This window comes from Cyrtonyx montezumae, unplaced genomic scaffold (assembly GCF_038088225.1).
Source record: "Cyrtonyx montezumae isolate F1298 unplaced genomic scaffold, pur_monq_1.0 scaffold_11, whole genome shotgun sequence".
Classification (NCBI taxonomy): domain Eukaryota; kingdom Metazoa; phylum Chordata; class Aves; order Galliformes; family Odontophoridae; genus Cyrtonyx; species Cyrtonyx montezumae.
The window spans coordinates 13198737-13214887 of NW_027071837.1; the positions used below are offsets into that span (position 1 = coordinate 13198737).

The window sequence follows — 16151 nt, forward strand, 5'->3', positions numbered from 1 at the left end:
TTCTGACAGCTCCTGTCCACTCTGACCTCTCTCCAAAAAGCAGAGATTGGCAAGTATGACCAAAGGACTCACCGATCTGTTAAAAAATGAACAAAGAAACTATAAGGTATAAGGGAAAGAGAGGGTACAAAATCACAAGTAGCCTTGTGGAAACGTACAGACAAGGGATAATATAGTGAATAAGGACATTCAAGACTTTCATCTGCCACACGACCAGAAGATTACCCAGTTTTTCCTCAGGCAATAAGCTGTAAGGAAATTCACAACACTGTTAGATCCGCAAACTGAGGTTCACTTCAACTTTAAGGACCTTGATGAAAGTCAAAGTCAAAGTCAGAGTCATTTGTAACTGCTCTGCCATAAATACCATTGTCCATCCCAATGGGAAATATTTCTAGCATGAGAAACTGCCCAGCCAGCACCCCCTGCACAAACTCAAGTACAAAGGTCACACCACAACACATGACAGATCAGCAGGGCTGTTACCATTTGGAGACTAACATATGGGATTGCTCTGCTTAACTGTTCCTTTACCAAGACAAAATCAGAAAGAAACAGACCTCACAGCTAACTCAGAAATGGGTTGCAAATCCATCTAGTCCACATTCCCCTTCTTTGAACCATAGTCTAAAAAGTTCTAAATAATACCTACGGGATTAGGACAGACTGGAAGGCAGAAGGAAAAGGAGGGTATTTTTCTCCCTGCAGCAGTAATTTTTGAATTCTAGAACACACAGGTATGTGAATTTGCCATTAGCTATTTCATGCAGTTGCCAACAAATATCTTGTTTTATTTCCATGAATTTCAGAGAACACAGTTTTCTTATATTTGTTCGTATAAATTGTTTGTGTTACTGCAGCAAGTAGAAGAGCCTCTAAGCAAAAGGCCTACCCTGAAGACAGCAAGATCATAACTTTGCTGGAGTTTATTGAGAAAGCTTCTTTAACTACTGCACGATCACGTGAAAGACCACAGATCTGAAAGTTGTCATTTCTACCCTTAGACCTAGGAACTGTGACCTCCAGCAAAACGTTTCTTCCTCTGGTTATAGATCAACTGTTGTCTCTAAGGAGTGAACACAGCAAAGTCTATGAGGACTCACTCCACCATTAAGTGAGGTCAATGGAGAGGCAGAAACATGCATAACAAAGGTTATTTTATTTGATCAAAACAAACTGAAGAGATAAAAAACAATGATTCGAAAGGTAGCAGTGGAAGAAAAGAACAAGTCACACAACTGGTAGCCAACAACAGGACACAAGGGAATGGAACAGCTCTACACAAAGGAGATCCAGACAGGAAACTGGGAAAGATTTCTTTATAAATGAAGGTGGTCAAACACAGGAAGGGGCCTCCTAGAGAGATAGCAATGCCCCACACCCGCCAGCATCCAGGTGGCATTTGGCCAATAACCTCACTAATGTGCTTAATTTCTGGTTAGCCCTTTCTTACATGTATTAATGTACATGCCACAGCTGAGGAGATTTAAAGATGTTAAAAAAAATAAATTACCTTTTAAAGGTAAGGTTAAGTGCTCTTCAGTGTGAAAAAAATTCATCTCCCATACCCCCTTGCCCCAGAGATGAAACATAAGGGTTTCAAGGTACATTCCAGCAGCCAGATAATATAAAAGATGCAGAACGCTTTAAACCCTGAAATGCATTTTTTGCAGTAAGTTCAAAGCAATCATCCCATCATTTATCAGAAAGCAGCAGTTTAACAACTCCATCACACAGCTTCCATTTGGTGCCCAGGCTTATTTTAGATGTTGCCCGTTTGTGCATAAATTATCAAGTAAACACAAAACTGTAGAATCATTTAAAAACCATCTGTCTGCCTTCTAAAAAAAGGAACTTTAAACAAGAACACAAAGACTAACACTGTTTTAGTGTTACTCTTAGAGACTGCCAAATCTGAGGAGAGAATGAGGATCAGAAGATCTTACATTATCTTTGTTAAACAGCAGCTATTTGAGTTTGCATAATATTTTAGTATAAAAAGCACAGCTCTCCTACTACAGCTGTCAGGAAAGTTCAGAGATTACTTAATTTGTCCAGTAGAATTTTTAATTTAGCATTAAGAATGCTCATAATTCAAAGCAACACTTCTGGCTGATAACTAAGTAATACCACAGTAAGAGTAGCTCCTGTGATCTATAGAGGAGACTTGGGAGAAATACAAGCGTGTCAGCCCTTCCTTCCAGCCTCACAGTTCCACTGAGATAAAAGAAGCACATCAAACTATTTCCATCCTCTACTCTACAATCTAATGTTCCCTAAATTATTGATGGTCCCTTGAACATCTCTGGTTAGCCTTCCCTTCCACAGGTTTAGCTGCTTTACTCACTGAACCAGTATTCACCTTCTTTTACAGTCTTAGGTGAAAGATTTGTAGATTTCTTATGTTTTAGGTTTAATTATTAACACAGGACTAAGCTACTTCTAAGTGTGCAGTAAAGTTAGTTAGGATATCTTAGGAACTGGGATTTCAGAGAAAAGATGTCCCTGAGCTTATTTTTCTTCCCCGTTCTCTCATCAACATTTGCATCATCGCTTTGCTGTCAGTGGCTGGCTTACTTCCTCTTCCATTCCTAGCCTAACACATTTAGAAAAACCTGTTGGACAAAAACTTAGGGGGAAAAAGAACAAAAAGACTGGCAAAAAAAAAAAAAAGGTAACCAAACCTCCAGCTTCTTAACAAAGCTAATTCATACAGAATTTAGATTAATTTCTGTTTACACCTGCTACTGACACTGCGGGAGCTTGCAAGGTTTCCCAATAAGATTTTCATCTGGACACTGACCTATCTTCACTTTCATTACTTTCTCCCCTGAGCATGACATTCCATATCCACTTCCTACAGTAACAAACCTGAGAGAACAGATGCCTGCTCTACCCATCCAGGCATTAAATTTCAGCTCTTCATTAACCCATCCTACAAACAGCATCTCCTCACCCACCGTTACTCTCCATCTACCACAGATAAACATGTTTTCAATTCGGTCTTCAAAAAAAAAAAAAAACCAACCCATCTTCATGCAGGGAAAAAAAAATCATATAGCTACAAACAATTAGAACATCCCACAAGAAAGTTATATTTTCAGCACACAACTTGGATGGTCCACTGAATGCTTCTGGCTTAGATTTTTTGGCTACACTGGGCAAAGTGTTGGCACCTTAGGCCTCAAGCAGTGAAGGACACAACACCTGCTTTCCACACATACTAAAATTCAGCTGCTCCCTGGCCTTCTGCAACACTTAACATAGACATAACCCTTTGTTCAACTGAAGAAAAGCAGTAAAAAAAATATGGATAAAATGCTTTTCTCCCAGTACTCTGGGCTTACATCATAGAACACCATATGTGGAAAAAAAAAAACCAAGTAATTTGCACCCCACCAATGATTCCTCAGCAAATATCCCTAATTTGTTCTTCATATTGATAAGGAGAATTATTATTCAGAGAAATCCTTATCTACCATATCTTCAACTAATCATTTTTCACATTTATTAGTTTAGACTTGAGAGGCATGGGCTGATATTTCTGTGCATAGAGAGGCTTTACCATTGAGAAACCAAGAAAGAGTGCTTTTTTTTTTTCTTGTACATTAGAACCTTAGAGAATAAAGAGCACTTTAAGTTTGTGGGTTAACACACAAGTCAGATGTCAGCAGGCTTCTACTTCTCCAAGTGGCAATTACCCAACCATTCTGTTACATGTAACTAACCGGATATTTGGAAATCATTTTTGATTGTGTACAGTGGACTATAACAAGTGTATCCCCTACAATGAGAAGCATCTCAAAAACTTTAAGACAATAAACATGTAACAGGGTTTTAATACAAAGCATAATTTTCCTCAAAGAAACAGAAATACTAACACAATCCATAAAGAGCTACAACATATGACATCATATTCCTGATAAGTTCCTGAAAAATGCCACCTACTATCAAAGTATTACACTAATAACAATTAAATTCCCTTGATACAACTTACTTGGCAATCTGAACAAACGTGAACCCTTACTGTATCTAACTAAAGCCCTGAGGAAGTGCCACGAGAAACTTGAGCCCTATTACACATGCAGCAGGTTTCAAATTCATGGCACAGAACTTCCTCTGGGTGAACATCGCCACGGTTCAGGTTGCTGTACGTCATACACCTGCTGCAGAGAAGCTCCCCATCTGCTACTACAAGAGCAAACACGCAGAGCAGTGTAAGGGAGACAGCAAAGGAGCATTTCTTAAGAATGGAAATCAGAAGATGAAAGTCACCCCAATCCCTGGAACACTTATGGTGTCCCATACAGTTACTTCTGTTGTTTCATTTATCCTACAACTGCACTGAAGTTCCTGTGGGCATCAGACAGTGCCTCCTGAAAGATCAGTTGAAGCTGCTAGCTGTTTTGTTAAGCTGCAAAATAAGAAGAAATCCTAAAATGTAGTATGCTTAATGGTGAAGCATGTCAGCACTGGGCAGAACACTGAAACCAATCCTAAGAGCCCCATTCTCCAAAGTAAATGTGACCCTGTGTTGCTCAAACTACATAAATTACATTTTGATTAATATTTGTATCAAGTCTATGATTTTATCAAAATAACATCCACTTTCCTAATAATTCCTCTAGTTTAGGTAATAAACCTCAGTGTAAATATTTAGGCTAACAAGCTTTTTCCATCTACAATTACCAATTACAGAGTCCCTACTTTTTAGAGCATCATAGTACTTGTTGTTTCTCCCCTTTTTATTTCTTTTCTCCTAAGAATACACAGGATAAAGGGGAGAGTTACCAAAGTATGCATTCCACCCTCAAACACAGCAGGTATTTCTAAAGCCTAGCAGTTCAATCTAGATCTTCAACACAGCACATTCCTCAACTGGAATACTCATTGTACCATGAGATAATGTCATGATCTGCAGCACCTTGAGCAAAGTAGATGTGTGCCTTTTCAGCTGAAGATACAGCATGTGCTGGCCAAATCTTGTCCAAGGGGCTGAACTGTAATCTCTTCAAAGACAGCAAATTGTGATTTGCAGTCTTAAAACATTTGCTATTCTTTTATATTTATTGAAGAGGCTTATACTATTGTGAATAAGAATCCTTGCATTAACTCATAGTGATATTTCTCAATTCCTTTACTACAGACCCAGATTTACTAAAAATAAGCAAAGGAATAAACTACCTATACAGTGTCATACTTATCATAGAAAAGCTTCTCTTCAGCTCAATAAATTGTGACATTAATTACAGCATCAATTAAAGCCTCTAAAAAATTGTAACAATTTAAAAAAAAATTAGTTACTGAAAAGGCAGATTAAACCATTTGAGCAGCCATGTCTTCTGTTAACTGAATGCCTAACTATTAATCCAGGAGCATCCCAGACCAAGCATGAAGGAATTGCTTTTTGCCCCATGATACATCACCTCATCCCTGTGGCCCCTGAGCTGACACTGTGCTTCCAGAAGGAAAACACACCCATAGGTTAGAAATAAGACTTGCCACGAAGAACTACTGCTGCTTTCTTTGCTTTAATTATGTTTTCCCTCTGCCCTTCCCTCCACACGTTGTGATGAATTTCCCTTCTAGGAATCAGCTTGAATAAGAAATATCAGAGATTAGTTCACAGTTACAGAGGAGCTTGTACCGAGGTCTAAAAACCAAGCAGCACACTTCATAGACTGGTATGTTTGTGAGCTGTGGCTGGGCCCACCTTCCACTTAAGTGATGGACTTTATGGCTACCAGACAGTGCCCTGAGCACCCAGAAAGGATTGCTGCCCTTGCAACAGCAGTCTCACACTCCTCCTGAATGTACAGATTTGGGAAGAAATAGTGCCATACTCCAAACACACAGCATTGATTTTCATAAGCCTTTTTTGTTTGTTTGTTTGTTTTGTTTTTAATTTTTAATCCTTAAAATGACAAATTCAACTAAACCTTAGTTTTATCAAATCTCCTGAAACCTAATCCTGACTTCCAGAGTGCTTTAGAAGTTGCAAGTCCCGCAGGTTTGAATGTATCAGCATACATAAAAATTACATAGATAAGGGAAATCTACAAACATTTTTAAAAAGGTAGCTTTAGAAATACACATTTGAGGTGTACATTTTGAAAAATGCATAAATTCATGGGAAACTTTGCCTTTGTCTTTTTACATCCTGCCTGAGGACTGTAACACATGCAGCAGTGGACAGAACTATTCAAAGTATCTTCTCTTTAGAAGGCTACAACCTGTTAAGAACTGAACAACTCACTGAACTTTTACTTGGAGGCAGTTGCTTACGTTACCCAGTAGTACCTCTGGCCATTATTTAGTGCCATTTCTATAAAAATTGAGAGTATTTCTGTAATCTAAGTGTCAGGATATGAATGCCTCCTTAATTTTAGTTCAAGGTTTTGAAGAGATAGAATATGGAAAACATACATACTCTTGCAGATATTACAAAGCATTAGGAGCAGTGCGTACAAATGAAATCCACACTCACACAGCAGCATGTCTTGCAGAGGACAGGAAGGATCCAGGTGGCTAAGAAGCCAGAGCTGGAAATAATGAACACAGGATTTAGTATTTACTGAATTACAGATGCACTTAGCATTGATTTTAGTTACATGAGCATCAGCTCAAAACCACTGGATGAAACTGGACTCCTCATTACGTCAGGCTCATCTTTTCCTTACAGCACACAAATACCTGTCCTTAGCTGCATTAAGTGCATTCAGGGTACAACTGGAAGAGAATTATGACCATCTACCAGCTTAGGATCTACCTTAAAGAAACAACACTGTAGGAAGAAAACTTGCAAACAGCCTTAAAGAAAACTTATCCTGAGGCAAAAACCAACCTAAATCTCATTTCATAGCTTGGCGCTAAGTCATCATTCTGAAGTAAGGCACTGGCACATTTAAAACAAAGTGGACAACTCAGAACATCCTGAAAGAGCCATCTGTACCCCAACTCTGACTGCTGTGTAGGAGTTCTTCCTACATCTTATTTTCCAAATCTCTTTTCCACAATACAGACTAATTTTATCTCTGGGTTCTAGTTTATATCTGTCTACATTTAATCTTTACTGCCCGTATCTCCTGCTGATGCCCTGTGGAGTATTCAGGACAACTGCATTTCATAGATTCATGGTACATTAGGTTGGAAAGGACCTACAAGATCATCTAGTCCAACCATCCTCCTATCACTATCCCTACCCAACTACCAAATCAAATCCCTCAGCACCTCATCTAAACGCTTCTTGAACAGCGCTAGGGATGGTGCCTCACCCACCTCCCCAGGCAGGCCATCCCAGTGCCTGACCACTCTTTCAGAGAAAAAATGTTTCCTCAGGTCTAATCTAAATCTTCCCCGGCGCAACTTGTGGCCATTCCCTCTCATCCTGTCATTATTTATCAGGGAGAAGAGGCCCACCCCCTCCTCACCACAACCCCCCTTTGGGAAGTGGTAGTTTAATTTATACCATTTAGTTAAGTTACACTGACTGTGAGCAACAGTTGCAAAAGCCTCTTCCACAAAGTATCTAAGGAGATCAGCAACATAGTAATTCACTACTGGGGGATGAGCGCTCCCTCTTGCTGAGGCAGAAACTTTAAATATCTCCTTCACATTCCTAATTTCAGCGCAATAAGTGGTTCCTAAAATATCCTAAAGGATTAATGTCTTAAAAACGTAACATAGTCTGCTAAACATACGCTGGATTTTTTTTCCTGCTTTGCAGGGGGAAAAAGTTGACAACAAGCTGTTGGAACTCATTTTTTAATAAGGAAAACCCCACACAGCTTCCCCGCTCATATGCCTTGTATGCTGGATTTGCAGCAGTGTCACTGATCCAGTCATACCAGCCATACACTCAGTCCTAAAATGACTATACATTTCTGAAGATTCTTCACAGAGCTTTTTTATTGCACCACGTCCTGTCCTTCTGCACAAAAACACCCTCAACAGTACAGAAACAACGCATTAAAGATACAAGATTTTTCATTTCACTTTTTGCCTAAAACACAAATTTATAACATTCATTTATTTCTCAATGATGCTGCGCTTACATTCCTGGTGAAAAAAACATTGTTTCTAAGCTAAGCAAGACACCAGCACCAAGAATAGGGCTGGAAACGAGCAGCTGTGTTTCCATATTTATCCAAATAGGTGGCATGATGGCAACAAATTTAATCTCATAACCAAGACAACAGCTTCGCCAGTTAAATACCTTCATTCAACCAACACTCCACCCTTACATTAACACATGTACACTAGTTTTTTCTGCTTATGAAAAAATCTGATGTGAACATGGGTGGGTGTGATAAGCAGAAACTGGACATCTGATCAAAACAGACTCATTCACAGACCACAGCAGCCATACCTTGCACAGTTCTGTCTGCTCAAATGCACCACACCTATAATTCCCATTTTATTTTGTCGTTTCATTTCAGCCTTAGGTCTTTCAAAAACGGGAGTTTTATGCAGATGAAGTCTGAAGGACAATTTCCAGTTCCAAACATTTTTTTGGCCTAGAGCCCAGAGCTTTTGCTGCTCTGAGGTGAAACAGCCTCACATGAAGAAAACAGAAACTGAGCGGAAGAAGAGACCCTTACACACAGCTACTGTTGGCTTCCCTCTGACAGGGCTGCAAATGCTACAGCAGGCTTCAACTCTTCACCTCCTACCTTGCTCATCCTCACATTCAGGCCCTGCAGCAGCATAACGTACAAGCTACTGCGAGAACAGAATTGCAAAACAGATGACGTTTTCATATATTTCATCTTGCCAACCTGTTGCTGTCAGCAAGCTCAAGCCAGAAGAACACTTTCAAGATTCTACTTACTATGTATTATTTTTCTGCTGATGGAAGTCATCATCTGTCACTGTTTCTAAGCTGTTTTCTCTGCTGAAAGCTGTCTGTTTCACAATTATTTTGTTCCCCTACTTTAAGCCCAGGCCCACTTCTAACACATCTGTTTCAGGATGAAGGGGCATTACTTTTGAACTTCATTGACATATCAATGTTCTCAACTTCACAAAATGCTGTAGTGCCATTTCTAGTGAGTAATCAGCACAGGATAAAAAATAAAAAAATAAAAAAAGAAGGCATCACAACTGCTCTGAAATAGATTAAGCATTGTCCATGTCTGACTAGAGAGGTTAAGCCTCTACCACTGAAGGAGAGCACTAAAACGTGAGCTAAACAGTTACCCCCTGATTTACCCCTAAGCACTAACTTTTCTTAGAATCACAGAATGGTTTGGGTTGGAACCAAATTAAATGTTTGGGAACATTTAATTCCAACCTCCCTGCTACAGGCAGGGACACCACCCAGTAGGGCAGGTTGCTCAAAGCCCAGTCCAGCCCAGCCTTGAAGGCCTTCAGGGTGAGAGCACCCACAACCTCAGTGGGTAACCCATTCCCTGGTCTCACCACTCTACAGTAAATAATTGCTTCCTATTACCTTGTCTAAATCTACCCTCTTTCAGTTTAAAACTATTTTCCCTCATCCTGTCACTACATGTCCTTATAAGAAGTCTCTCCACAGCTTTCCTGTAGGCCCCTTCAGGTACTGGAAGATCGCTATGAGGTCCCCTCAGAGCCTTCTCTTCTCCAGGCTGAAGAGCCTCAGCTCTGTCAATCTGTCCTCACTGGGGAGGTGCCCCAGCCCTACGACCATCTTGGTGGCCCTCCTCTGGACCTGCTCCAGCAGCTCCCTGACCTTGTGTCCAGAACTGGACATAGTACTCCAGATAGGGTCTCATGACAGCAGAATAGAGGGACAGAGTCACCCCCCTCACTCTGATGGATATTTCAGATGGCACAATCACAGAACAGTATTATAATACTATATCTAAGCATTTAAATCATAGTGGTAAACTGTCATCATCTTCTTCCCAGAGAATTAACAGGAAACATTCCAGTAAACAGTGAGCGTTGCCAAGCAATGGAATGTGGCTATATTGTTTTATTTTTCAATTATTTGTACAGCTCTTGGAAACCTTCTGTTTTCCACTTCCTTACCAATACTAATTGATTGTGCAACAACTGTTACCACTTAATGGAAAGCATTTCTACTATGGTGTAAAATACTGACCTAATGCTGCCTCACAGCTTTGGAATTCACATAACCTACTAATTAAATTCTGGAACAGGAACTTATTTTCTGTAGATGACCCAAATATTGCTGTAAAAGCCCGTTTGACCCCTCTTGAAAGGATCTCCATCAGATCTTTAGCGTGACCAGTTAGACATCTGCAAACTGAGACGAGGAACGGTACAGGTCCAATTTTGGATTGTTATTTCTCACTTCTTTTTAAACCATAGCAACTTTTATGAAAGCTTTTTTACGACAACCTCTGATTTGTTATTGTGTTTTAATGATGTAAGATGCCCAGTGTCGATGGTAGAGTATTAGCAAAATTAATCAAGGATTATTTTTGACATCCCACATTCCTGAACAATCTCAGTAAGTTAAGTACACACATGGAACTACTCGTAAATAGTTGTAAGCTTTAGATCCCACAGTTCACTCACTGATTGAACTGAGCAGCCACACCAGCTCTGTATTATCATCCAGCAGCAACTAAGCCACAAATTGTTAAAGCACACAGTTTATCCGTTAGTATCAAGCCACCTCAATTCATTCACCACATTCACCATTGTGTGTAAGACAAGGGTAACACCTGTTTCATCATCACGCAGCTTTTAAAATTAGAAAAGCAAAACAAGGTTGTCTGCACCAAAGAAAAAGAAAACACCTTATTTGCTTATTTAACAACTTCACACCCTTGAAAGCCACTGGCTTGAAAAAAATTATGTGTAAACCGCACAGGCTCTTGAGCAGTAACCTTGTTCCTAATCAAACCTGGTGCAAGTTTTCCCACTGCAGATAGTAGAAACAACATTTTCCGGTGTTTTTTTCTTCCAGAAAGCCTTTCCAGCCACACAGCTAGACATTAACGTTAGCCACAGTTTCACCTTTTTTGCCTCTCCACGTTCAAGTAAAAGCCACGTCCTAAACGGTTCATCCAACCCCCCCCACCTGACCCTTCGCCAGGCACTTCTGCTTCACAAACCGACCCGGGGACAAACCTCTCCTTGACAGCATAAAGCCAAAGCCGGGCCTTACCTGCATCACGGTGACCACGTGGCAGGGGTTCAGCAGGTAGATGAGCGTCCTGGTGGCGAACTTGAAGCCCACCTCGAGCCCGAAGACGAGGCACAGCACCACGAGCAGCAGGTTTTTGCCCAGGCTCTCGTGCTTGGCGCGCGGCTGCAGCAGCAGGTGTCCCTCCAGCTCCCCGAGGTGCAGCTGCCGCAGCTTGCAGAGGGCCAGGAGGATCTCGGCAGCGCCCAGGCTGAGGAACACCGCGCTCTCCACGGCGCGCTGCCGCCCGGACAGGAAGGCCGCGCACTCCGGCCCTCCGTTGCCGGCGAAGCTGGGGTCCACGCCGCCGTACAGCCAGTCCAGCAGGTTGCGGAGGCCGTACCGGGACATGGCGGGACGGCGCCCGTCCTCCTCCCCGTCGCCGCCCGGGTGCGGGTGGGAGCAGGTCAGAATCAACGCCGAAATGCCGTCGGGCCGGCGGAACATGAAACGCCGGAGGTGCCGCTTCCTCCCCGCGCCTCGGGGCGAGAGCTCCCTTCCTTCCCTCGGCCGTCGGCAGCCTGCAAGGAGACGGACGGAGCGGCGGATGAACGGAGCGGGCACCGCCGCCACCACACGCTGCCGCCCGCGACAGGACCCCCCCACTGCGCCCAGCCGCCCCTATACCCGCCCCGCGCCGCCTTAGCCTCGCGCGCCTCGTCCCCCAGCGGCCGCCGCCCGCCCCTTCTCGCGGGCCCACCCCGTACCACGGGCGACGGGAACGGGCCCGGAGCGCCCGGCCTCGGCGAAGGAGGAAGCGGCGCTCTCCTCAGCGGCGGCGAGCCCGAGCGGGCGGGCTGCTCCCCGCCGCCCCGCCGCCCCCTTCCCGGCACCGCAGCATCACCCCACCGACGTGCCTGCCTCACGCCGAAAAATGGACGAGCCCCCCCGGATTGGCTGAGCGCGGCCTCCCGCCCCGCCCCCGCTCCGCCCCGCGCGCTCCCGCGGCCGCCTTCCTCCCGCCGCTCCGCGCGCTGCCGCCCCTCTCTCTCTCTCCCCGACCGGGGCGAGTGCGGGTCACGAACGTCAATTTGGATGCGAACTGCTCGCGTTATCAGAAGCGAGGAAGTCGGGCGGTCGCTCACACAGACACAGCGATAGGACGAGAGGCAACGGCCCCCGGTCGTACCAGAGGTAGTTCGCGCTGGATATCAGAAAAAATATTCTCAGAAAGAGCCGTGCCGCGCTGGCACAGGGAGGGGGCACGGACCCTGGAGGTGACGAGAAAAGGGTCAGCGTGGCACTGAGGGACGTGGTTAACGGGCTGTAGGTGGACAGCCGGACTGGGTGATCTTAGAGGACTCTTCCAACCCTAATGCTTCCACACAAGATGCGTGGGAACAACCCCATTACTTGCTGAAGTTTCATCACTGCAGCCTGGTGATATGAACTGGAGGGCTGCACGTGAAGGAAATGGTGTTACTGACTGAGAGCAGCAGAAGTCAGTAGCAATCTCATTCCCTGGCTCTCTCCACACCACCTCCCACCTGATCTTTTTTGGTGCTTCTACAGTCCCCTGCACCCAGATGCCCTCAGAGTGGAGGGAACCAGCAGCACAGCACCCAACCAACACACTCATCGACATCTCCATGCCTCGAGAACCCCCAGCAGCCCAAGACTGCCACACCAGCTAGGGCTGGTCTGAAACTAAAGGTGCACCCATGGGCCTGTCACTACGAGTCAAACAAAAGAAGTTTCTGCAGTGCTTACATATTGAGCCTGTTCTCCCTTAGTCACATATCCAGGTTTCCTGCACCCACCCAGTTATGAGAAAAAAAGGATTGCTAGAGTGTGACCACAAGAGGTTCATTTCCTTGTGAACGCAATCTAAAGAAATTAATGTCAGGCGGTGTTCTCAGATACAATATGTTGCTATTCTATTTATAGGTCTTTTTCACCTATACAGTGAACTCCTACTATAGAGGAGCTCAGAACAGGAGAGATCCCAGAAACAGCCCACAGGCACTGCAAGAGGTGACAGGCTGGATGAAACACAGATGCCTGCAATTGTAGCTGCAGTAGTTGTCCCACTGTAAGTGCCTGAGAGATGGACACACTCCAGGTTGTTCGTGGCAGCAAACAGCCCAGTTGGTAGGCTTCATGAGGCAAAGACCCTCTGCTTATCTCTGCAAGCAGCATTCCTGTACTTTACAAACAGGGGAAGAACTGCCCAACCATTGGTGCTAGTGCTGAGCTGCTCATGGGCATTCTACGATTGTTAACAAAAAGCATGTAATAAAAATTGCCATCATTTGTGGGTTTTTTTTTAGAAAGAATGAGTATATATTTAATATATAAGAACATTTATGTTGCATACTCCATTTAAGTCAACATAATTGAAGGAAGAAAGTTATAATTGTAGTAAATAAGAACCAGGTGAAATCATGCAAGTGTTCAAGCCTGATCCACTTCTACTACTGCTTTCTCTGATTGTTTATCACCATTTCAATAACATTAGTATCACTGTTAAAAATCTCAGAAAAAGCTCTGACAGAATAGCGCAGATCTTAAATCTTGCTTTGAGTTAATGAGGACCTATTAGAATAGGAAAGTGAAATTGCAAGGGAGTGGTATGGCCTCTTTCAAAACTGAATAAATGAAAGCTTAATACCACTGCCAAATAGCCTATGTTCCATAATAAGCATAGAAAGAACATTTATGAAGTCTTTTGCAATAAGAGTTCATTACTGTATTGATTATTTCTACCTGAATATGCTGGATGGTTTCTGTTAAAATGTGTAGTCAGCAAGGCAACACTCTCCTAGAATTTCATTATCATTTAAATGGTAAAGAAAATCGAAGTGATCAGTGCCTCTGTTGTACCAAACTTCAAAAACAGATCACCTGCAGGCAGATAGTTAGAACAAGCGATGCCAAGAACAAAATGCTTGCAGCCTGGATTATGGAAAGAAAGGATTAAAAGCACTCAGTAAATGTTTTCAAATTGTCTGAGTTTAAAGAATAGGATACAATGATAATTAAAGAGATAATTGAATTAAGAAAACAGATGAGATGCTGAGAATAATGGAAGAAGCATCTGTGTCTTGCAGTTGTTCAAGGTGGTAGAAGGTAATTAAGGGGGAAAAGCCAGTGAAATGTAGATTGGTCAATGTAACCAACTTCAATCCCCAGAAAAATCCTAGGACAAATCATCTCACAAACTACTATTAGCACACAGAGGATAACCAGAGAATGATAGTAGTCAACAAGGACTTGCCAAAAATAAACCACATCAGATAACTTGATTATTTTCCCTTCAGTAAGGAAGGACCTTCCAGATAGGACAGAACACATCAGTTTGATTAGGTTTTTGACAGTTACATGACATTTTCATTAAAAAGTTTGAGAAATATTGTCTGAATACATGCATTACAGTGTCTACACAAAACTGATTGGAGAGCAAGCAATAGTTCACTGTCAAAAGGAGAGATACACCAGTGAGTTCCTAAAACCAGCTGTCACTCACATTCTGTTTGTGAATGTTATTAATAATAAAGACAAGGGAATAGAGAACATCCTCACCAATTTTGCATGTGAAATAAAGCTGAGGAGGATAGATTTATTTTTTTAATATTCATGGCCATTGTGAATCACTGTTTAAAAAACAACAGTGAAATCCAGTAAGAACAAAGTGAGTCATAGCACATGAAAGTAGCATAATCCAGCTGCTACAAACCACCACTGCCTTTCTCTTCCACATGCTACTCGTTCTCTCACACTGCCTTATATGCTAGCCAAAGCTATTCTGGGGCTTTACGATTGGTATGGAGGAAACTGATGAACATCACCATTTTAATCTCAGAGGCAGTTGTAACCTGTAAGCGGGACAGTGGTAACTTCCCAGCTCTGTTTAACTCTGCTTTCAGTTATGGTGATGGATGAGGTGACCTCTCTAGATTTCTACAGCCCTATTTCTCTGTGATTATCTACTCATTAAAAAGCAGCACTGTTGGTATAAAACTGGGTATCTGGACACAATCAGTACCCTTTTGCAACAGCACAGTATTGGTAGTTCACATTCAGGTTGATTCACTGCAAAGTCAGGAGATCTGGGTTCTCCAGTCCTGATCTGCTGACTGACTTACACAGCTCCTTCATTATCTCTGTTGGAGTATCAACTTCTTTCAGAAGCACTCTGAACTCTGAGTAAGAATTGAGTAGTACTGACAGAGCACTGAGCACTTGCTCTCTTCTGTTTGTTAACCGCTTCTTCTCTTCCTTTCACTAAGGAATTTATGTTCTCTTTAAGACCCATTGTAAACATACATAACTCATATGTCAATAGGAAAGGATCTTTAAAAGTAATAAATTCCTGCAACTAAAGTGTTTGGACAAGAGCCTCAAGGATTTTCTTCTACATAACTTCAGATTTATTTTTGTCTGTGACATTTTAAAATTACCAAAATAGTGAAATCTAACATCAATATGTGAAGACATGCCAGGGTCTCAAGTGTACCAGAAGCCATCCACCCAGATCAGGTTCACACGGAGCCTCTGCATGCACAACATCTGCCTGGGGGCTCCCTTTTAGCTCTGCCCCAGTGCCAGGGGATTTATTCCTGTTTCATGAAAGAAACCTGAAGAATAAAACAATTATATCCTAAATTCACACAATAAGTCTGTGGCAACTGCAATGCAATAGAAAGCATAGCAATAACAGCACAGTAGCAAAGCCCTAACCTGCAGCAGATGATGATATGCTCAAAATATCATAGCAGCCATAAACACAAAAACAAATGAAAAAAAAACTACTTACCCCAGAAGACCTCAGACACACAAGAATCTCAAATGAGATGCTCACCTCCACTGCCAACCCTTAAATGAGGTCTGGAAGGGGTGGATCCTGGCTCCAGACCTTCTGGTCACTCAGTGCACTGCATGCACCTGAGCTCCCCTGGCTTGGCCCTGCCCTCCCTCCAGGTGCTCCGTTACTGTTTCAAACTGTGACTTTGCATTGCCACTACAGCAGACAAGACAGATCTGAAAAACCTATGTTTTATTCTCTTCTGTTTTC

At 42.7% G+C, this 16151-nt stretch overlaps 1 protein-coding gene across 1 annotated transcript in view; it reads right to left on the reverse strand.

Moving 5' to 3' along the window:
• TMEM164 (transmembrane protein 164) overlaps positions 1–11954 on the reverse strand; it is a 38468-nt gene extending 26514 nt beyond the window's left edge. Inside the window, exons 1-2 of the mRNA XM_065729635.1 lie at positions 11845–11954; positions 11120–11658 (exon numbers count right to left, since the gene is read on the reverse strand). Of these exons, the coding sequence (XP_065585707.1) occupies positions 11120–11584 (465 nt within the window). The 5' untranslated portion in view covers positions 11585–11658; positions 11845–11954. The remainder of the gene's footprint in view (positions 1–11119; positions 11659–11844) is intronic.
• Between the last annotated feature and the right edge of the window lie 4197 nt (positions 11955–16151).